At 44.0% G+C, this 23332-nt stretch overlaps 1 protein-coding gene across 2 annotated transcripts; it reads left to right on the plus strand.

The window, feature by feature from the left end:
* The first annotated feature begins 445 nt into the window (after positions 1 to 445).
* Positions 446 to 22291, plus strand: TBC1D2 (TBC1 domain family member 2). 2 transcript variants are annotated; one of them, XM_015615278.1, is made up of 15 exons: positions 446 to 511; positions 854 to 1023; positions 2771 to 3195; positions 3819 to 3951; positions 4829 to 4970; positions 7313 to 7449; positions 8046 to 8230; positions 9244 to 9630; positions 10334 to 10444; positions 13151 to 13338; positions 14665 to 15135; positions 16293 to 16413; positions 18399 to 18584; positions 19204 to 19325; positions 20002 to 22291. In XM_015615278.1, exons 3-15 carry the CDS (start codon positions 2788 to 2790, stop codon positions 20201 to 20203), a joined length of 2793 nt encoding a protein of 930 aa, XP_015470764.1. In that variant the 5' UTR covers positions 446 to 511; positions 854 to 1023; positions 2771 to 2787; the 3' UTR covers positions 20204 to 22291. The 2 variants fall into 2 exon arrangements, with proteins under 2 accessions (XP_015470764.1, XP_015470763.1); XM_015615277.3 differs by lacking the exon at positions 446 to 511 and having other exon boundaries at positions 549 to 1023.
* Positions 22292 to 23332: the final 1041 nt, after the last annotated feature.

Raw genomic sequence — 23332 nt, forward strand, 5'->3', positions numbered from 1 at the left:
TCTGACACACCTATTCCTCGCAGTACCTTTTCCAGAGGCTTCCTCCTTTGTCGCAGCTTGATCCTATCGGCCTCCAGTGTCCCAAGTCACCATTTTACCCTGTGAAATGTGCTTGACTGAGCTGAATTGCCCCAGCTGACTGTACAGCCGCGGCTCTCGCAGCACGTCTGCATCCACCACCCGGTGGTTTTGCAGCTCTGGAGAGAAGTTCTCTCATGGCAGATGGCACTTGCTGGTCCTGTCTAGCTCACGAGCGGTGCCCCTCTGCCTGCTTGCTTTCCGCGGGTCACATCACCTTGAAAAATAATTTTCTTCCCGAAACCCGTCTGAAATGCCCTATATTGTTGTTGTTATTTTTCCCGCGGCTGCAGCTGACGTCCCACACCGCGCTGCCCTCTCGCTCCGCCGCCCCGTCCCCGCCGCCGTCCCGGGGCCGGCCGGGCCCCGCCCCGCCCCGCCGGCACCGCCGCAGACCGGCCCGGCAGGAAGCGCGGGGCGGCGGCCACCGCAGGTATTCCCGGCTTTCCGCGCCGCCACTCCGGCCCCCCTCCCAAAATCCCCGACCGGCGAGCGGCTCGGATGCCCCCCCGCCCCAGCCGGGCGCTGGTACAAGCAGTGCCAGGCTCAGGCCAGCCCCGTGCCAGGCTCCGGCCGCCGTCGCTGGTACCCCGTGCGGTGCAGCTGGGCTGGGCGCCGCTTCTGCGGCGCTGCGGGAGGCTCGGGGAGGGGCGGTGGGGGCTGCCTTGTGCTGATCGCACCAGCAGCTCCGGAAAGGTTTATGCAGGGTCCACCCTGATCCGTTTTTATTGGTGAGTCAGTGTCAAGGTAGTTTTCGGGTAAATATATCTTTCAGACAGCTCCGCGGCAGCGACTGAATCGAAGAAAACCTGGGACAGACGCTAGTTTTCTGTTGCTGTTGGATTTGTTGGAGGCTGTGGGTACCTGCTTGGTGGTGCTTGCAGCAATAGCTCTATGCCAGGAGACGGTGACTTCCAGGAGCTCCTCTCTACTTCCATTAAGGAGGTGAGATCCTATCTAGAGGTCTTTGCAGCTCTGACATGATTCCTTATTACTTGGTTCTTAAACCTAATGCTTGCCAAATAACCTAAATTAAATTACCTAAAATGCTTACTTGGTCCTGTTCATGGTGTGGAAACATGGACCATCACCCTGGCAAGAAGCAGAAGTGTGATGGAATCTTCAGAGGATACAGAAGATACTTACACTGGTACTGACATAAAAGCCCCGGCATCTATTTGAGAAAGTTGAAAGTGTTTGTTTCTTCTGATATTTTCTTTGTAACAAGTAAAATTAACTTGGAAATGAAGTTTTTTTGTGTGTTTCAGAAGCTTAGTTCCTGTGACACTTTCTCAAGGAGTGCTTGTTGTTGGCATTTGTGAATGTGTTCAGTATATGATCCACAGCGTCATGGGAGTGAACCAAAAGAATTTAAGTAGCTTTTCACAAAAAGTGATTATTGATAGTTGTCTGTAAAGCTGATGTGGGAACAGGAGGGGGCAGCAATAAACATGATGTGCCATAGTCAGCGCTAAACCTTCTTTCAGTCATGAGAACAAATTGTTCCTAAGAGCAGAGGAAAGAGATCGGCTTGGGAAACATCTCATTGTGCTCCATTGTATTATCTCATTGACATGTCATACAGCTGGATGTTGTGTTGAATAGTTTTGTGTCTGTAGTTGGATTCAGAGTAACTTAACACTGCAGTAGTTTATTTTCTCACATGTTTGCTTCAGCTATGTTAGTGCTTGGAACTGGAATTTCAAAAAATGCAAGAAGTTATTTATAGATACTTTTCTGGAGTGTTGTTAGCTTTCTTTATACAGGAGCTTTGGGTATCTGCAGTTCTGAGCAAAAAATCACACCTGTCATATGCTTAAGCACTTGAAAAAAATGCTTGGAAACATGGCAAAATTACCATCCTTACATAAAGAAAAGATTACCTGAATGTGGGCCTATACAGCTGGCTACAGCTTTTACATCTGAGAGAGAAGCTGAACTTGAGATTTACAAAGATCCCTTCCAGCCTGAGTTTTATCTTTTCCTTTTATACTTCTGGGACTCAGGTGGTTACTTTGATCACTAAAACAATCAAGTCTTTTTTGCAACAATCACAGAATTACTTTCTCTGGTGCATAATCTGTCATATGAATCCATCCTACTGGATGAAGAACTAACACGTAATATGCAGGCATTTTAACAACTATAGTCAGCTGACACAAATTATTCATAAGGATGCTGCATAACGCTGGATTTTCCTCCAGAGGCCATGGTTTAAAATATTAGTTGGACATTCAGTGTGAATACCAGGACACACTTACCTGCCATTCCTTGACCTGACTATGTGCCTACCTCCAGACCTTGTAATCTTGCCATGCTTTCTGCAGCTGTTCCTTAACATTAAGTACCAAATGCCCCAGTTATTGCTATTGATTTGGTGTGCCCACAGGCTATAGTTATTTTTCACACAAGAGATTATGGCTGTTTCTTGGCTGCTAGTCCACCCTAGTTTAGGAATGAAAAAGGGAGAAAACAGGTATTAGAGGTCATCTGAGCAGAGGAGGGCAGGGAGCAATGACCAAAAGTAAAGTTGGAGACCTTGGCTGGGTAGTTTGAAAGCTGTGAAGTATTTTTTTTTTTTGTCATGTGTCAGACCTGAGCTTGTTCCTTCCTTTTCTATTGTCTGCAGGTTCTATAAAAGTAATTATATAATTGGGATTGGCTTATTTACCTAGAGAATTTCCTGTTTCAGTCTATTTCCTTAAAGAGATGAAGAAAGGACCAGAAAGTGGAGCATGTACCCTTGCTGCTCCAGGTGATTTAGTGGAGTCAGATCCAGACATTAACAGCAGCAATGGAACCTCAGCAAGAGAGAAAGACATCCTTCCTTCTCCTGGAGAACAGGAAAATGTACCACTGAAGAACAGCACAGAAACATCCAGAAAAAAACTTTGTGGCTATTTAAATAAGTTGGGCATCAAGGGGCCAATCAAGACCTGGAAGTCTCGCTGGTTCTTTTATGATGAAAACAAATGTCGCTTACTATACTACAGAACTGCCCAGGACATTAATCCCTTGGGGTCTATTGATCTCTCCTGTGCCAGCTTTGACTGCAAAATGGAAAATGGGGAAGGAGTTTTTGAGATCAGAACACCAAGCAGAGCTTTTATTCTGAAGGTAATGAAAAATTCCCAGTCAGAAGAGACAAATCTGTACTAAGGTATCTCTTAGCTTGAGTTTCATCTAAGTCCTCCTAGCTTGGATTGCTAAATTGGACCTAAATTACTTGCATTGCTTTGGCAAGTCTGGGAGTCCTTACTTGTGAGATGGCTGTTGTTTAACAGAGTAGGAATAAAAGCCTAACTGTGTGCTAAATTAAAGTAACTGAGGAGTCCTGTAGTCCACATGTAATTTACTGAACAGAAATGAACTCCCCTGTCTAAAGTGGTTGCTCCAGGAGGATTCTTTGCTAGACTTTTAGTTCTGTATAAGTCATTGTTAAAAAGTTCTGGGGATGCTTTCTGTCTAAAATGGTTGTGACATTTCTGCTTAGTCTTGGACTGTAATAAACCAAAACACATTTAAAATTAGGTCAGTGGTCCACTGAGAAGGCCATATTGAAGATTTACTCTGTCCTCCCAAATCAGTGTTAGGACCAGAGGACACAGATACAACATAGGCTGGATGCAGCTGACCTTTTTTTCTGTTGGCTTGCGCAGGAGAGTGGTGGTCATCTCCTCAGGATGTGTCTTATGTTGATGAGATGATTCCACTCCCTTTCCTGTTTTGTGTTATGTTAGGCAATCAGCAAACAGGCAATGATGTACTGGCTGCAGCAGCTGCAAATGAGACGTTGGGAATTTTGCAACACTCAGAGCAGATTTCCTGTGGGCAGCACACAGCTCGTGAATGAACCTCTGGCTGGAAGAACAAGTAGGTGTTGCACAGTCTTTCTTTTGCTTTCAGTCCCCTGGTGATGAATGGCGTTCCTCATCTGGAAGTGGGTAGAAGTTTTGGCCAGGCTTTTAAATGCAGGTGCCAGCTATCAGGGCTTTGCCAATGTTTGACAGTTCTGCCTTATTATGTATGGAAGTGAGTAAGCTGCCTCCTAATCCACAGCATATGTTTGGAGATTTTCAGGTGTCTTGTGATCATCTTAATTTTCCTCACACATGTGAAATATGCACATTTGATATATCACTCTTGTAAGGCTCTGATATTTAGAGCAAAGTGTTTTTTCCAGCAGTGGGCTGAAGATGTCCATTCCAGAAGTGGTAATAGACAGGTCAGTGGATCAGGGGATCCACTGTTACCTGTTTAGTAATGACTAGATGCACATTTTGTTTGAAACAAATAATCCCCTCCCTAGTAAGTGTCTGCTCTAAAAGGTTCTGGCATCTTGCTACAGCAGGGAAAAATTTGGTAATAAACTGTGCTTGCAGAGTGTTATTCGCACATTAAAACTATCAAATGTGGTTTTGAATGTGGGAAGAGGACAGCAAACTTCTCCCTCCTTATATCTTTGGGCAGTTAAAGTTTGATTGTTTAAGGTTAGTAATGCTCATATATGGTTGAAATCACTTGATTGTCATTGAGTAAATAATTCTGTTTGTACATGGAAACTTATGTAATTTGACCTAAAATTAAGGAAGCGTATTCTGCTGTCCTTGTTCCACCTGACCACTTGAACATGTAATGTATACCTGTAGTAAATCGTTGTGGCTGGCTGGTTACATGAAGGACCCAAAGTCCAATGGAATTCTGCCTTGCTTATTTGCTTTTATGTCCTATTTCGTTTTTACATTTATAGATATAGTTGACAATGAAGACTTTCTGCCTCTTGTGAAAACACCAACAGAAGCAGTGGGTTTAAAGGCAGCATCTTTGCCTGCACCCCAAACATCTACTGCCTTGCAGAACATCTCCCTTAAGCATCCATGGACAGAGATACAGTAAGTGCATGAAGAGAACTGCAGTGCAATTGGCATGCTTGCCTGACAGTGTGTGCCTTCTTTGCTTGCCATGTATTGTGTGAAATGGGACTCTTGCCTATGTGTGGGAAATGTGAAGCACCTTTTTGGAGGCTAGTCCAAGCCAAAGTAAACTTCCTGCAGGTGGGTCTTTCACATCCTCCTGTTCTGATGCATTTCACATAATCTAGCTTTCTTAGCAAAGATCCTGGTAGCAGACCTAGGACTTGGTTAAGATCTCTTCATAGTGCTTTGCATACCTAGAGTGTGACACATGTGCAAAGCAGTCTTGCAGAACAGTCTTGGAAGAGCACATGGTCAGGTTCAGCTGTACTCAGTAGGTAGTCATAGAAGCCCATGAGCTCTTTCCATTGGTTTCAATGGACCCCCTGAGTGTAGTGTATTCTTCAAAACAAGAACTACAGAGAAAAGAAGCTTGAGCCAGTAACATGGCCTAGCTGCACAGCTCACTCTTGCCTGTTGAGTTTGTTAATATTCCTACTGCCAGCTTCAATCCGCTGTTGCAGTGGGTAGCCCCATCAGGTTAAAAGCTACAAGTCTTGGGCAGTTACAGTTTCACAAAGACAGCCTCATCAGTATCTCCATAAGTGTTTCCTAGTCACTTATTTACACATAATGAAAATGGGTAACTGGCCATAGGTATGGTAGGCAGCCAGGCACCTGCCAAATATTGTTGGTGTGGAAGTTGCCTGTAGGTTTTTTACCACCACTGCTGCAGCTACAATCTGATGCTTATATGAAGAAAGATCCCCCATGAGACCAGGGTTTCATGTTAGCAGCTTCATTCACAATTAGGAAAGCAGCAGACACTGAATCTTTTATAGACTTTTTATAGACAAAACATGAGACTTGTTTTGTTTTAGTTGATGGACAACAAAGGAGGAGAAAGAAAAGACCTGTATGCATACTTTTTGGAACAGGTTTTACACCAACTACTTACACATTGTACATTTGTAGTTCCTCAAAGTCAGCTGTTCTATTTTTCAGGCTATGCATTCTCTCCTACTCACACTGATTAAAAATAACTCAAACGTGTCTTTGGCCCCTGCTCCCATGCTTTGCTTTTGTGAGCTTGAGTAACAATTGTCTCTTTCCAGCGTCAAGTTGTATTGCTCCCCTTGTTCAGGAAACATTTCTCCAGGCTCTATCACTATCAGGCTGTAGCACATCTAGATCCCTGAGAGCTGGTATAGTCTCATGGGGAAAACAGTGCAGCATTAGGTATAGAAAAGTAGGAAAATTGCATTGGATGAGTACTAACTACGCACTACAGGGACTGAAGGACTGCTAGTCTTACACAGCAGTATGTCCTCCAAGGTAAGCAGTGTCTGCTCGTCTGCTCTGGAGTCTTATAGTAGCAAGGAAAAATTATAACAGTATCTAAATGGCAGCTTCATCTACATTCAGGAAAGCAGTGAGCACTTAGTCTTTTATAGATTTCAAAACAAGGGACTTGTTTTGTTTTAGCTGAAAGACAGCATAGGAGAAGACGAAAACTACTTTTATGCATACTTTCTGGTACAGGTTTTACACAAACTACATTTGTAGTTTCCCATGATTCTATAAAGATATCTTTTAGTGCTTCTGGCAATATCTGATAGCAGCAGTTGTAACAAACAGTTCCTGGGTCTGACTGCAGACCTGTTCCTGAAACTCTTTACTACATTTTAGCTTATGACTTTGTAAATAACTTTTGGCAAGGTTATTTATTAAATGTTTCAGAGCACAGGACCTGTGGCTGCTTCAGATGTGATCATTTGTCCCAGTTTTGGCTGTGTTGTAGGTAAATTAGCTTCTCTTGTCAGCTTTCCTTGCCACCTGGGGATTTCTGCAGTGAACTAAGGGAAGGGATGGCTAAAGGAAGCAAAGGAGAGAGGGAGAGGGAATGAGGAGGAGGGGGAAGGAGAAAGGACAGGGAAGAATGTGGTTGGTCTACTGTTACATTTGATCACTCTCTTTGATCTGATGTTTTTATGTGTAGGGCTCAAGCACATGGGAAAAGATAGTCTCATTTTACATTGGTAAAATGTAAATTTAAAAAAAAAATTTAAAAAAAAATTTAAAAAAAGTGCTGCATTGATTTTGTGGCATCTTCCTGGTTTACACCAGGTACAACCTTTCTCTCCTCAAATCCACCAATTCTATAAAGAGTTCATTTTCTCAGCACATGAAGGAGATAAGTTTTGGGAGGAGGGGTAGGAAGTAAGGGGAGGTAAGGCATTGAATACTTTGAACATGCACTGGCTGGCTGCAGTGATCATGACTTCTGTTCACTAGGCTGTCTTGATCTCTTCTTGTTTCAGAAACACTGTCTACAATATTTGTGGTTCCAGGCAGCTCTGGGGGAACAATGTGAATGTCTTTAGATTTGATGAATTCCAAGAGCATCCTGAGAATGTGGATGAGGAGCAAGAGGCAGAAGTGGAGACAGGATGCCCAGGTGATTACTGAGCTGTGTGAGTTGAATGGGATGCCTTCTAGCAGGGATTAGCAAGAAATGTAAAGCAGACAGTGGCAAATTTTCAAGGGATATGAAAACTGTTACATTGTCTTAAGTCTCTTCCTGTGTTCCCACAAGACTGACTCTTTTGGATCTGTTTCAGGATCCATCTGTCTGTATCTTCTATCACTGAAACCTTCTGCAGAGGCAAAAAAAAATTAAATAAAAGTAAAATCCACCAGATTTATTTCTTTGAGGTTAAAGTATAATTGCTGCACGGTCACAGGCTGAGTGTGGCAGCTCCACTGCATGCATACCTTTCCATGGTGGTAACTTCCATTTGCTGTGGGCCAGATTGATGAGCAGGGTGCAAGATGGGTTAACAGGTACAATCAACCATCACAATTTTGTTTATTGTGGCCATATCAGTATCTTATCCCTACTGTTTTGGTTACAATCCTGTGGGTCAATTTTCCATATCCCGTATCCATGTCCTGTCTGCCTTCTCTGCGGAACTGTTGTAAGTCTCTATAGCAAGACTTGGGAGTTCATAGTAGCAAAGCAGTTCTGTGTAAATTAAATCTGTCTCCCCTCAGTTAAGGAGGGGACCCTGGAAGATGGGAGGATGGGGCCCAGGCTGAACTGGATTAGGAGAGCCAGGTGGATGAACAGCGGCTTCCTAGGCTCTGAAGAATTATCAAGGGAGAAAAACTCAGCGGATAAAGTGAGTGTCCTTCAGCAACAAATTCTGACGCTCACAGAGGAAGTCAAGTCACAGAAGGTGAGTGTGGTAAAGGGACTGCTATTTCAAAGGGTCAGGATCCTGAGGCTGGTCACAGGGACTCCCTTACACATTGTGTGTGAGAAGTGCCCAGCAGGCAGTAACGGGAAACCATTTGAAGCTCCTGGTGTTACCATCTTGTGTGTGCCAGAGTGTGCTCAGCACAAAAGAAGACCTTCAGCCATTTCTAGGAAGTGCAGCCAGGTGTAAGAGAGAGGTAAAACAAATCCAAGTGTACTCTGCTGTTGTCTTGCTTGTGCATCTCTATTGCTCACTAATTCATAGTCCTGAATGGGTACTATGACACTGGTGAGAACTGCGAGTGGGGTCCTGGTGTTAACAGCAGGTCATTCTTTTTGAACAGTGACCCACATTTAAGGTGTGATTTGACTCTAGAAGTCAGGGCATGGGTCACTGCAAGGGCTGTCTCTCATGAATGACACTGTTCTTCAAAGCATGGAGCAATGCCAGGTTCTCTGCTAATGATGCTGGTAGCTCTTCCAAGAGGCAGCAGAGCCAAGTTCCATATTGGGCAGTCAGTTGCACCCTTGATTTGCTTTCTGAAGTGTCTGAGATGGCAGAGCCTGAATCAACAACGTGCTGTGGGGCAAGGTTCCATGCCTTCTGGTTTCACAGGTAGTTTCCTTCTGGTAGCACAGGTAGTTGCAGACTGCATTATTTCCCTCCCATTTTACCACACTGCTGACCAGACCTCCATGTTCTCTGCTGGGCATCCCAAGAATGATTGTAGGAAAGCCAGAGTTCAGTGTGGGCAGCAGCTTTTCTGCTAGCCATCCATGTCAAGTCATCTGTGAACTGCTGCAGAGACCTTTCAGGCCCAGCTCTGAGAGCAGAACTTCTCACTGTGGTGTCATGGTGGTTTCAAGATTTCTGCATTGTTTTCCTTCTTGAAGGAGTCAATTTCAAGATATTTCACTGTTGGGTCTTTGCTGTCCATACTGCCATTGCCCTGGACAGCACAGTGATGTGATGGTTTTGCATACCCTTTCCAGGAACTGGTCAAACTTCTCCACAAAGCTCTGGAGGCAGCCCAGCAGGAGAAGCGAGTATCTAGCATGTATCTCACTGCAGCAGAAGATAAGGACAGGCTGGAGCTGGTGCGCCACAAAGTGAGACAAATTGCAGATCTGACAAGTCGACTGGAAGCTCTGGAACAAGAAAAGAAGGAACTGGAGCAGATACTGACTTTGAGAGACAGCCATATCCAGGAGCTCAAGGAACACGTGCAGCTTCTGATGGAGAAGAACCATGCCAAACAAGAAGTCATCATGACCTTGACAGAGCAGATGGCTCGAGAGCTCTCTGACCCCCTGCAAGAAGCCAACACTATCACTGTAGAGACATTGTATAAGCAGCAGGAGGAGATTGAGCATCTGAAGGTGTGTGAGATGGCACAGGTCTTTTGGGCCCATTTTTATGCCTTGAGGTTCAGTGGGAGGGTGTTCTTTGCGGTAAACACAGAATATAGTTCGGCTGGTTGCTACTTTCTTGTCTTTCTTTTTTTTTTCTTTTGTTTCACAGCTGCAGCCTGACTTGCTGCCTTCACTTTGTTGTTCTATGTTGCTGTCTTGCAAACAGTTTCCCAGTACATCCTGGTTCTTTCATATGCAGGCTGTTTTATGTGCACAGCTGTAATTACGGGTTGGTGTGAGGTGAAGAATTGCCGAAAGAGCCGCTTTTTGTGGAAAGTGTTCATTTTTCCTGCCAGCCATGGGGATGAGATTTGTTTCATTAAAAAAAGAAAAAAAAGAAACCAACCAAAATTAAACCAATCAAGCAAACAAAACACATATATTCTTAATATTATTTAAGTGCATCCCTGGCATTATACGATCTGTATCTCTCTGTGGTTTTTAATATATATGTATACATTTAGCATTTTCCCAATCTTGTTGATGCATGGCAATATTGTTTGTGCCTTGATTTCCTTTTTAGGCAACATTTATACTGGGGAGTCCTGTCTGCTCCTCAGAACACAGAATTTTTGAGATATTTTATTAACATAATCTGGTGTCCCTGAAATGGGAGGGATTTACAGCCTCTCAAGAATTCTCCTTATGTGCCTGTTTTGCTTCATGGCAGGATGATATTGATGCATACAAAACCCAGAACCAGTTTCTCAATTCAGAGATCCACCAAGTTACTCGACTCTGGACAAGTGTTGCTGAGAATGAAAAGGCCCTTCTGATGAAGGTAAGGCCAAATGACCTTTTTTGCTTGGTGTGAACTGTTACTAATTTATTTTCAAAGTTGACACTGCAATAGATTTTGATCTGCAAGGAATAAGCTTTCTTGTGTTTTTTCTTAGTGTGACCTCTTTACTGCTTTGTGTTGTTCCCAAATTAGACACGATCATTTTAATTCTCCAACAGAAGTAAAATACCCGCAAAGAGCAGTCTTAAAAGTGCTAACCCAGATTTCTGTATTTCAGCTATGCAAATAAAAAAAGCAACACTGTGTAGGCAATCAGAAAAGTTTCCTGAGAGCTGACAGACTGAGTCCTGGCTCCATCTAGTCATGGTTTCTCTGCTGGACTTGGCACTGCCAGGTGGCAGCACACTTGAAGTCCTGCAGTTAGATCAGAATTCTTCTATTTTCCTAAGTTGTATTTTTATTCCTAGTTGTGTAAGTGTGAAAAACCTGGTTACTCTCAGACTTGTCTAATCCTATTTTCTGAGACTGAACCACTTTCAAGGCTGGAGGTGTGTCCTGGCATTTGTTCTGTGGATTTTGCCTAGGATTTACTTCCCTGGATTTTAAGGTATTGCTGTGAATGAGTGTCTTAGGTTGCTTAAAGAGTCACTGGCAAAGGTTAGGCAAAGCAGGTTCAATATCTAAGTGGAAGAGTGGCAAAGCTCATTGCCAAGGTTTACTCTACTACTTACTAGATGGTTAAAGCACACAAAAATAGTACTAAAAATACTAGTAAAAACTATAATCAGTCCATTTAAACTAAAATCAATTAGAAATCTACATGGAAGCTGGGGATGGAAAAGGGATGGGAAAGCTTTAGCATAAAAGGAATACGGGAGGCCCTCCCATCAAGCCACAAGGTTCAGTGTGGACTTCTGTGCAAAACTTATCTCTGGACTTGAACAAGTTTGGGTCTAAAAATTTCAACAGCACTTAAACAATGGCTGAATTAAAACAATTTACAAAAGATTCTGTGGAATTTACTGCAATCACAACAATAACTCACTTTTAGTTAACTAAAGTTAACTTTAGGCCTAAGTTACTTACCAACCTAACATAATTAAGAATCTAAGATTCCAGGTACATTCTCTGTAGCACATTCACTCAGACCTAGAGTACATACAAGGTACCTGTGAGAATTCTCCCTTGAGCTCAGTGAAGTGCTCATGTCTGGATCTTCTCAACAGGCAAAGGTGTGAGCCTTGAGGAGGGGGAGTATTGGCCCAGGCTTTGTAATCATTGTTTGGCAGTGGTCCCTCAAGTAGTTCTCTGGCTCTGAGAAGCCCCAGTCAAAGGGAGGTTGCTGGTCACAGCCCAGTGTGGTCCAGGAGAGCTCAAAGAGTTTCACTTAGGATGCTGCTTATAGGTTCACAAGAGAATTGGCTTTAGTCATAGTAATTTGCCATCCTGTCTGCAATTGGTAACTTTTGAAAATTTGATGACAAAAATGTTCTTCCACTTGAGTTTGCAAGAAAGGTAAGCTTCAAATGGTGTTTGTTAAAAACAGAAATTAGGTAGCACCAATTCCTGGGAGAAGGCAATATTCCTGATAAGCACAGGAGCTTAACCCAGGTGCTGTTCATCAAGCTGAGGCCTAACAAGCATTTCTGAGATCACCGTATGGCCTTAGGAGGGGGAGTGCACAGGTATGTCTTCACAATCATGGATTCTGGGACAGGGCAAAAAGCTGCTTCTGGAGTGTTATTGTCATTTTTACATCTGTTTGCTTTCTAGTTCTTTGAAACCCTGCCTTCCTCCTAATTTATTGCCCTCTCATCCTGAGACTGCCATAGCCTTCAAAAAGGAAGTAATCATACAAGGCCAACATGCTGAGTGTGAGGCAAAATGCTGATTAAGGTGGTAGTATGGAAGAAACCATGCTCCTGTCTGTCCCCTCTATATGCAACCTAATTCTCTGTGGTTTCTGTTTTGTTCTTGTTTTCAACTTCTGCTTCCCGCTGAATAGGAGTCTTCACTAAGCTTCCTGTGAGACACTGGGTGAGTCTTGTCACCTGTGTGGCCTCAGTTCCCCACTTGTGTAGTACACTAATAGTCTTTATTCATTTTTTATGCTTTCTGTGTCCAGGACTCAGGTGGTGGCAGGTACTGTCCTGCTGTTTGATCTCAGTTGGGCTTCCAGTGCATGAGAAATTATGTGTACCAGTGCCATGGGGCTGGGGATGCCGAGGGGCATGTGGTCACCTAGTCTGTGGTGCTACCATGTATCCTGAAAATGGTATACTTAACAGCTCAGTCTCTGGAGTGGTATGTTTTATCAAGATACAGCTCAATGTGTTGTAGAGAACTTGTCTGAGGATGACAGAAAAAGATGGCAGAGAACTCAGATGCAGTGCAGGCTCTTTGACTGTGTCCTTAGTTGAGCTGGTGGTGTGCAGCCATTTAAGTACTGCATTGCATCCACCGATGCAATGCAGTACTTAAAGCAGGCAATGATGTAGTAGGTCTCCCATTCAATAAGCAACCACTGTTGCATGCTAGCTACTGAAGCTTGTGCTTGTTCATAGACCATGGTGATTCATTTATAGCTGCAGTTCCACTGGTTGTAGAAAACTACTAAATGTGTTTCCTGGGGCTTTGCTCTTCAGAAGTCTTGTCTTTATGTGCAGACCAGGCCAGTAGAGAGCAGTGGCAACACAGGAAGGACTACCACTGAGCAAGCTCTTTTCCTTCTTGTTTACCCATCAGTGTGCCTGCCTGCAAGCAAGAAACTGCCAGATGGAGAGCAAATACCTGACAGTCTTAAGAAAGCTGCAGGAGGCTGTGCCTGGCCTGCCTAGCTCACATGCTGAATTGGTGAAGAATCTCATCCAGGAAGCTCTGCAGTGGGATGTGAAGGAAGAAGCAGAAGAAAGTTTTAACTTGAATCCTGTAAGGTAAGAGTTGAGAGCATGGGGATATCCACAGCTTTGTAGAAGCTTGTCAGCAAAGGGAAGATACATTTAAGAACATTTTATGGCAGGGGCCTACATTTGTATTTATGCCTTCCTGCACATTCAGGGCCCCTGTTCTGTAGCAGTTCCCATTTTATGTTTTGTCAGTCTCGCAGGTTCTCCAGATAGCTCTGGAAATGAGACCTCCTAGGCCAGGCTAGGTCTCTGTCAAGAATATAATGGTGTCTTACAGGTTTCCCACCCTGTGGCCACATGGTGTACAAATCTTTGACAAGGTGTACTATTTGTAGTCTTGCTATGTTCTAATCAGTAAGATATTTGCATTGTGTACAAGGATGTCGTTCCGATTGGGAACGGCTGGAAGGAACGACATAGACTCTCAGGGAGTCAGAACAAGAGGATCCTTTTGTTTATTGCTAGCAGGCCTGCTTTATAGACAGATACGTGGAAAGTACAGAAAGGAAACTCTTATTGGTTAGTAAACTGCTACATTACCATCATTGGTCACTGGGGCTCACCACCCCCCTGACTTTCTCCTGCAAGGAAAACAAGGAACACAAAACAACACCTGCAAGGTTGTTTTGTGTCCCTGAGGATTGTTTAAATTCTTTCTCATGTCTTTCCCAGACTACTTTCTCAGGGCCAGCCTGAGAAGCTCTTGCGGCCTGTAATCTGTACAGGCAGTGTCAGAATTTAGCATCCACACAAAGAAACATCAGAAGGGACTGTGGATCTCTGTTCTTAGATCTGATGCCCCAAAGCCTTTCCAGTCCACTCCTACAGGACTGTCTCTACACTGGGACAGGGTAGGGAGAAGGTACACAGGGTGAGCTCAGTATTTCTTTAGGAACTGATGAGGGGTCTGATGAGGTAGGTCTGCAGCTCAGAGCAAAGTTACACTTGAGTTGGTGTGTGTATGCCAGTGCTTCAGGCTCTCATTTGTCTTCATGGCTCTGATGTAGGCTGTGTCACATGTGGCTGCCAGAGAAGGGAGGTAGAACTGCTGCAAACAAGCGTTTGAGATAATTTTTAAAAAATCATTAGTAAGGGTATCAGCAAAACACAGATTTAATATTAAGCAACAGCACGACAAAGTGAAGTTGAGGCCTAATGAGCATTTCTCAGATCTCAGTGCAGCCTGGAAAGGGAGGAGGGTGGGGGGGTGTATGCTCACAAGTACTTATGCTCTGGTATGGGTGATGTGAGCCTGGCAGCAGGCTGTAGCTGGCATGACCCCAAGCAGTAAGTGTCCTTGGAACAGGTAGCAGCACTGTCATTTGAACTAAACACTGCCTTGTGTCCCTCCAGCGAGTATGATGAGTATGGATTTATGACTGTACCTGACTATGAAATTGAGGACTGGAAACTCCTGGCCAAAATCCAAGCCCTTGAGATAAAGTCCAACAAACTGCGGAGCCAGGAAATAGTGGAGAAGCCCCTCCGTGACAGATGGAACAGCATTGGAGAGCTGAACCCCTCTGCAGAGCTGAAGAATCTGATCCGAAGTGGCATTCCAGTGGAGCATCGGCAGCGGGTGTGGAGCTGGATGGTCAGCCGGCACTGCAGCCGTGTGCCTGGCCACTACCAGCGGCTGCTGGAGCAGAGCAGGAGCACTGAGCACCCTGCCTGCCGGCAGATTGAGCTTGACCTGCCCCGCACACTGACCAACAACAAGCATTTTTCCTCTCCCACCTCACAGCTCATCCCCAAGCTCCGGAGGGTGCTATTGGCATTCTCCTGGCACAATCCTGCCATTGGATACTGCCAGGGATTGAACAGGTGAGGAGCGAGGTATGCTGCTTCTTCATGAAATGGCACTGAAAAGTTGTAGACACATAACTCTAGGCTGTGATTCAAGCAGCCTCAGGCTCTTGCCTCTCTACAGTTCTGTCCTAGCTCTAGGTATTTACTTGCAGAATTCTGCATTTGGTGATTTATTTTTCATCCATTGTTTTTACTGGGATCCAGCAAGCAGCAGGATGCACTTTTGTGGCATCTCTATAGTTACAGAATAGGAAAGAACAGCTATAGGAGGAAGAGTGAAGCAGTCCCAGAATAACACCACAAGGCTGGGGCTGAATTTTGAAGTAGTAATGTAAAGTAGTAAAGCAGAAGAACACCCTGGTGATTCCCTTTTTTGCTGAGAACAGTTGGAGGAAATGTTGGGAAGTGTTAACATGCGAGGGAGTTGCAGCAAATTACACAAAGAAAGACTGAGGAAACCACAGTTGTTCTGTCTGGAAAAGAGAAGATTCAGAGAATATAGAAGCTTCTTTCACTTCCCAAGGCAGGCTGTAGGAAGGGCGAACCTAAATTTCTTAGAATTGTACTGCAAAGTAGAAAGGCACTAGGCATTTGCTGTATGAAGTGAATTTCTAGTTGGACCTTTTCATGTGAGGAAGGTCTTTGTAAGCTATTTATTCCTGATGATTTTTGGATGGTCTTCTGAAACGATAGAAGCTTTCCTCCAGAGAGCCTTTAATTTAATATAAGGTATCATTTTTCTAGTCTGTCTAAAAAGCAGTAAGTCAGAGCTGAAGGAGGTCAGGGCTGTAAAAGAATGTATGGAGAGAGGAACTATATCACATAATATGGAGTGACCTCTTTCCTCTGCTGAAATAGCCCAAATGAGCACACTGCTAACTTCAGCAGATCTACAGAACATTCCATTAGCTGGGAAACCTGGCTTTGTCACATGGAACATATGGAACACCAGTTCCATGTGTTCCAACAGGGCCACGTGGGAAAGAAAATCAGATCCCTGTTGTTCCTTCAGAAACAGATCACCTGCCTCTGTCTGGCTGTCCTGCCACATTTGATATTTTAGATACCAATGGAGCTGGAGACATGCAAAAACACATTTGTATTCCTCAATTCCTGTGTTGATGACTCCTCCTGCAGTATTGAATTCCCTCACCATGTCTTGTCCATCACAGATTGGCAGCTGTTGCTCTTCTGGTCCTAGAAGATGAGGAAAGTGCTTTCTGGTGTCTAGTCTATATTGTGGAGAACCTAATGCCGGCAGACTACTACAGTGACACACTAATAACGTCACAGGTGAGCTGAGCACCCTCACATCTGCTTGGAGTCCCATACAGTGATTTCCAGTAAAGATTTAAAAGTGAATAGTCAACCTGCTGTGCATTTGGTTTCTCACAGGACAGTGATACCACCTTGCAATCCCTTCCATTGCAGAGGTATTGGAGACTTGAGTGTACAAAATTGTTACAGGACCAGCACACACAATGTAGCAAAATTGGCCACCAGCTTTAGGAAATGCGTTACTACCCCTGAGTCATAACATGAAAGTCAGGTTAGTCAAAAGGAAAGTGCCCATTAATTGTACAGTTACTTATTTTAAAGAAGTCTTAATAGAGGCACAGTAGCAAATTCTGGTATGTGTAGACTGAGTATGAGGAAGGCATTATTTTACAGCCCTTCAGATGATGTTTTTGAAGCTTCACTCTATCTTTGGAGTGCCATGTACATGTGGATGAAAATGGTGAGATTTTTATATTCACTGTATTTGCCTTAGTTTATGATCAAGCAGGGTGTTAGTTTGCACTGTGGGGCTCTCTGGACATCAGAAAAGATTCTGACCTTTTGATGTCAAATGTTATGCTGTGAATAACTTACACACCTGATTCAAAATCAGTGCATTTCAAGGTTTTCAGTGTGTCTTATGTCAGATATACTATGTACTCCCAGCAGACAAAGAGACAAGGTAACTCCCATGTAGTTTATTGGAATTGTAATGTGTGCCCATATCACCCACACCCATCAGTGGCCAGTCTGGTAAGCCTGGCTGTCACCTTGGTGTCTCTGTTCTGTGTGGCCCTTTCATGGTTTTATCTCTGGGCCCACAATAGAGGAAGCTTCAAGGGTCAGTAGCTGAGGGTCACTGATGATGCCAGTGAATTTGTTGACTAACATTTACTGGGACAGTGGTGTGGTGGTGGAGAGGCCAACACACAGACTGGGGAAACAGTCTAATCACTTTGAAGACAGCAAAATGCCTATCCAGAGGAGGTTGTGTTAGCTGTGGGATTTAATACACAGCGCTCAGTAGTCTCAAATCTCATGTAGAGACTGAAAGGGAAAATATGACAGACTGAAGAGGCTTGCCTATATTTGGTGAGAAAATGCTGTCAGCTGGAAGTCTTCTTTAGAAAGAATTTCTGACCTCATGGCTGGTATCTGAAAGTCTAACCAAGATCTGTGTAAAGCGGAACATCTAAGGTGATGCTTTGTGGGTTGGCTTGATAAAGTGAGTTGGCTGGGAAACTTAAAATTTCAAATGTTAAAGACAAAGCATATTACCTGTATGGTTTTTACCCCTGTGCTACAGCTAAGTGGGCTGGCACAGCTAAGGCATTAATATGATATGGCAGAGGGAAGCCCTAAACATGATCCTGTTCTTTAGCACTTACCCTCTAGAAAGCATGGCTCTGCTGAGATGAAACCTTTATAAACCTTATAAAAGGATCTTGCTGACTGAATTTCTGTGTTTTGGCTCATGCAACCAGAAGCAAAGCACAGACAGTATTCAGACAACAAAGAGAAGCTGACATGAGAAGATCAAGTTGTGTTTACAAAGTCAGAGGTATTCAAGGTGTTCAGTCTGTTAGGCCATGTAGAGTCATTCAGACCTGGGCAGATTTTAATGCCTGTCATTCAATTGGATGCTCGTGGTATCACAGAAAATCCTGGTAAGACCAGTGCAGGAAGATGTGCCAGATTTTCCCTCTTGACTCTGAGACTGGGAAGGAATCATATTGGTTAGAAGAATATATGTTTCTCTTGACCTTGTTTCAGCTCCATGCCTTGCACTGGATGCCACATACAAGTGCACTGCTCAGTGAATTTGAAGGGTTGGGTGACAGTGGATGCTCTGGAATTCCTAGGGTGTGATTCACTAGAAGGCAGCACCAGTGATGACCCTGACATGCAAGAGCCATTGTCCTGTTGCACCACTCCTCTCCTCCAACAGCAGGACTGCTTTTGCCTAGGACTTCATTGTTTTCTTTTTTTGTCAATTTTAGGTAGATCAGAGAGTCTTCAAAGACTTCCTGTCTGAGAAGCTGCCTCGCCTCATGGCTCATTTTGAGCAGTATCAGATTGATGTCTCACTCATCACCTTCAACTGGTTTCTGGTGGCCTTTGTGGACAGCCTGGTCAGCGACATCCTCCTGCGAGTGTGGGATGCCTTCTTATATGAGGGAACCAAGGTGCAACTCTCCATCTAGGCCTTCCTCCCATCTATACCACCTCTGTGGCATAGTGACAGGGTGATGGGCATACACATCTATCAAAGATACATAAGGTTTAATAATTTGTCCTATCCTGCCATTTTGGTGGCATGACTTGACTCCAAGCTCCTGTTTTCTATGTACTTGCTGCTAGTAGGCTGACCTAGTCCCTGATTCTGTGCACTTGGTACTTTTTTGTGGGTAGTTCTGCTACAAAACATCTCTCTGATAGGTCTCCTGCTCTGTGTCACAATTGAGAGTATTGCAGATACAGGGGACATAAGACAGGCAGTATCTGAAAAAGTGAGTCCTACATTGTCCCTGTGCAAAGGAAGAGCTGGAGAAATCTTGTGGGGTCCTTTTGTAGAGCCTGGTATCCTCTGGGGTTGCAAATTAGCTAACAGATGGTTATTCTCTTTGAGATTAGCTCTGTACTCCTTTAGGCCTGCCCTGTGCAGACTATTAAGAGCAGGAGTACAGACTCTGTATCTAGTCTGTATTGTAGTGCTGTGTGCCCAACACCATCTTTTATACCAGGATGGCCTGGACCTTCAGTTCCTTAAAACTTTATCCACTCAAATACCTTTCAACCCTCCAGGTCATTTTCCGCTATGCTCTTGCAATTTTTAAATACAACGAGGAGGAAATCCTAAGAATTCATGACAGTGTGGAGATCTACCAGTACCTACGGTTTTTCACAAGGATGATCACGGATGGCAGGTAGGACTCTGAGTTGTAGACAAGCTCCCATTGTGTATTTGTACTTGCTTGCCTGTTAGGTCAGCTTAACAAGAGTTGTGACTAGTTTATTAAGAGAGACGCATATACATTGATAGGTCTGTGGGACATGGATCCATTTGTCTCTTTTTGACTTTCCCTTCATGGTGTTACTTAAAATCTTTTCGGCTTGGAAAAGGCATGCTACAGCAGAGCAAGCAACAAAGTATGGGTCAGCCTTCTTCTTGTAGCAGCTGGTACTTGTGCTACTGATTTTTGGAATTCTCTCAGCTGTATTTGGGGTTTGGGAACACAGCATAACCCATCACCTTGAATGACAAAATGTGTCTGAGATGAAGATTTCTGTGAGCAGAAGACCCAGCATCAGGAATATTCCTCCCTGACGGGCCATCAGAATTGGCATCTGATCCATTGTCTCCTAAATGATGCTGCACACTGGTACCTTAAAAGGTGGGATGGTATAAGTGTATGTGAAGTACTGCTTGGGTTGGTGTTGGTGTGGGAAATAGTTCCTTTAAGACTGCTGTTTGGTGACTTCTAGGGTCATAGAGCTGAAGTCTGATCTACTCTTTAATACCCCAGAATGCTCTTGATGTATCTGTTACCATGTGTTACCAGCCAGTAAATAAGTTGACTGGAGCTGTCCTTTCTATCGTAGGAAGCTGATGAACATTGCCTTCAATGACTTAAACCCCTTCCCCATGAAACTGCTGAGGAACCGCCGGTCAACGCACAGGGAAGAGCTGGAGGCAGAGCTGTGCGAACTTGAACAGATCAAGGCAGCCTATGTGAAAGAGAGAGCAGAGCAGAGACCTCAGGACCCAAAGGAGGTTGTTAGTGAAGAGGAAGAAGAGAGCTAACGAAAAGAGAATTTGTCATCACTTCCCTCCCATCTTGCAGAAGGTCATCAGTAGCAACTGTCAGTAAGAAATGACTTGGAAAGGACCAGAGGGGGAACTGTGGTCACAGGAGTTCATCTGCCCCAGTAAGCAAGGCTGTAGTTATGGGACCTGTAGGAGACCAAGTCAGACTTTATAATAGATGAGGAGGTGTCAGAGGAGTTTTAAACTCTTTTGTTCTTCTCCCCATTTAGCCCATCCTGTCCTGTGCAGTTCAGGATTACAGCTGATCGTGCAGAGGAAATATCAGTTGTGGTGTCATGACAGAAACTGACAAGGCGCAAAAGACCCAACCAAGCAGGGCTTTTATACATTTTCTGATAGTGGCTTGAATTAGATCTTTATCTACGAGTAAAACCTCCAGAAATAATGAATTGAACACACTCCCTCACTGTTACCTAAAGCTTCTGAATTGGTCAGGAAAAAGCCTTCTCTTAGAGGGCATGGTGCCTTCAGGGTCTAGCCTGCCATGTCTGTGTGTGTTTAACATTGTTACTGATGAAGACCCTGTCTCCAGATGAGGGTCTGTGGGGGTTCTGAAAGCTGGAGGACATCATCCCATGGGACTCAGGCTGGGACAAGGAATCAGATTGTGGGACAGTGAAGCTGCTTCTCCAGTTTGGTTCCTGTAGGAAGTTCACGGGAGCACAAGGTGTGTCTCCTTCTTGGCTGGGAAATGTTTAGCTTTGAGGCCCTGGCATCACTCTGTGCTGGTGAATTTGCTCCATAGAGAAACTCTTATCTCTGTATGAAACCAACCACAGCCTGCCTACAGGCAGGGCCTAATGTTATGTGGACTTCTACTGGGGATGATAGGGTTTTCTGATAGCCTCATTTCTGGCCATCTCTCTGCCCCACAATTACAGTCCTCCTGTGCTGGGTTTTTACACTGATATCCCTCTCTCTGACTCCCATTCATTATGGAAGAGACAAGGGCTTTTCTGTAGTTTATGATATTGAAAGTGTTTTATCCATGGCATATGGCTGGGAACAAAGTCACAAAAGATGACTTGATATTCTTTAGAAAAAAAAATTAATGTCCCCTGAACCAAGGAGCTGGGCTCCATGGGTCTAGCACACAGAGATGCCCTATCTGCCTCTGGGAATGGGGTCTGATAGCCTTGTGCCCTGCCTCCCTGGCTTGTCCCTTCCCTGGGCTAGGTATGCTGCCTGTGCAGCTCAGCTCTCCGCAGATCCAGGATGAGTCAAGTATTTAGATAAATACAACTTCTTTTCCTGTCTTTGCCAGCTCCTGCTGCCCCACTTCCCTGCTGAGTGGTGCATTACTCCAGGTGTGCCTGCACTGACAGCATGCAGCAGACCCTGCTATAAGGGGGGCTCTGCTCTGTTTTTAGACTGACCTTTAACCCTTTAAACATCTTGTGGTTGATAACCCAACCCTTCAAGTTTTCAGTGCTTGCAGAGGAAGGAATTTCCTCAAAATTTTGGAGAAAAATTCACAGTGTTCTCAGCCCCACGGGCTGTAGCCAAGATGACAGACTCTAAGGGAAACAGTGCCTATTCACCTGAGACGTGTGGTCTGCTCACTGGACAAGTCAGCCAATTTCAATGAATTACAGAAGACTGGGATGGGAGAGACCTGTGGAGGCAAACCACACAGCAGAGAAGTAATCAAAGTGGAAGTGGTGTTTTGGGAAGAGTGGATTGATTGCCTGAATGTCAATTAAAGCTGCACACATTGAAAGTGTGGGATGAGAAGAAAATGTTACTGGAATCCTACTGTAATATCTCAAAAAAATTAACTAATTTTAAAACTATGCCACCTAGATAGGGAAGTATAAAAGACAGAAGGTTTTTCTTCATAGAGGATATTGCTAATCTAATTTATTTATACTCTTACGTTGATAGGTGCACACAAAGTTTTGCTATTGTTACAGACATTATCTTCTAAATCAAGACTATGAAAATTAGAAGTTTACTTACAGTTTTATTTCATAGAGCTTTCTGCAATAGCTTAAAAAGGTTTCCTCCTGACTTGCCCTTATGTTTATTAATAAAGGCCTTTGAAACATGTTTTATTAGACTAAACCACAGCCTGACATATGCCTACAGTATATAATAGATATGGGTCTATGTGATACATGAACTTTTTTGAAGTAGACATAAGCATCAAGGTATTGACCCTGATGAGGAATTCTTTAATTATTCAATTAAATTTAATTCAATTAAAATAATTTTTAATTGAAATAGGAAGGGAAGGAGATGTGAGGGTTGTTATAAGTTTCTTTTCTTTTGTGTCTTCCTCAGCTCTTGGTTTTGGTCCACACGTATTTGCTGAGGACCATTTCCTCTGTTCGTATTGATAACCAGTCACTTGTGGTCATCCTTTATTAAACTATGGAGGATGTGGGAATATCTGCAAGGCCTATACAGATCTGCACCTTAGAGCCAAGTTCACATGTCCTCATGGGCCCTCATCTACTTTCCTTCTGCTTCACAAACTTCAGTGGTACTGAAAAGAGCTGAAGTCAGGTCACAAAATTGCAGTTGGGTCAGACGCAAATCCCTCAGGCCCCTGCAAGACCTGCAGTGACTATCAGTCAGTGCCACGGGTGTTTTGAGCCTCTTGGTTACCTCTGCAGGGAGTCCTCAAGAGTGATTTGTGCTGCCACTACCAATTTTGGCTGGGAAACAGTTTGACCTGGTTATGCAGCCCAGGAGCTCCTTCTGCCTGTGCTGGCCCCTGTGGATAAAACAGGTGTCTTTCTATCCAGAGTCAGTCTTTGCTGAGTTTTGCTGTACGCATAACATTACTTAAAGCTAAATGAATTCTGTCTCTGCATTAACCTAAACCTTGGGATATCAGCTCCAACCCTAAAAAGGATGAGGATTTTGATTTTCACACCCACCCTCCTGCCTATAATGTGCCATTAACTGGTAGTTCACTTTGTTGCAGGATCTTGTGGCTGCTAATAGTTCATAGGGTTTGAGAGGATAAATCAGTGGAGTGGTGCCAAACACAGATAAAGTCACTGCTGGCTCAGTAAATCCCTGAGAGGCTAAAAAAGAGAGGCCGTGAAGCTCCCCTTCTTTACCCCTTTCTGGCCTGGGTGGTGTTGGGCTGGCAGG

Source organism: Parus major, chromosome Z, assembly GCF_001522545.3.
Source record: "Parus major isolate Abel chromosome Z, Parus_major1.1, whole genome shotgun sequence".
In the NCBI taxonomy this organism is placed as follows: Eukaryota; Metazoa; Chordata; class Aves; order Passeriformes; family Paridae; genus Parus; species Parus major.

Bases quoted from the DNA above. Each gene is read 5' to 3' on its own strand.
- TBC1D2 (XM_015615278.1), top strand. From the start codon at position 2,788: ATGAAGAAAGGACCAGAAAGTGGAGCATGTACCCTTGCTGCTCCAGGT. The intron at 3,952-4,828 runs GTAGGTGTTGCA...TTACATTTATAG, and splicing joins ACCTCTGGCTGGAAGAACAA to ATATAGTTGACAATGAAGAC. The intron at 16,414-18,398 runs GTGAGCTGAGCA...TGTCAATTTTAG, and splicing joins ACACACTAATAACGTCACAG to GTAGATCAGAGAGTCTTCAA.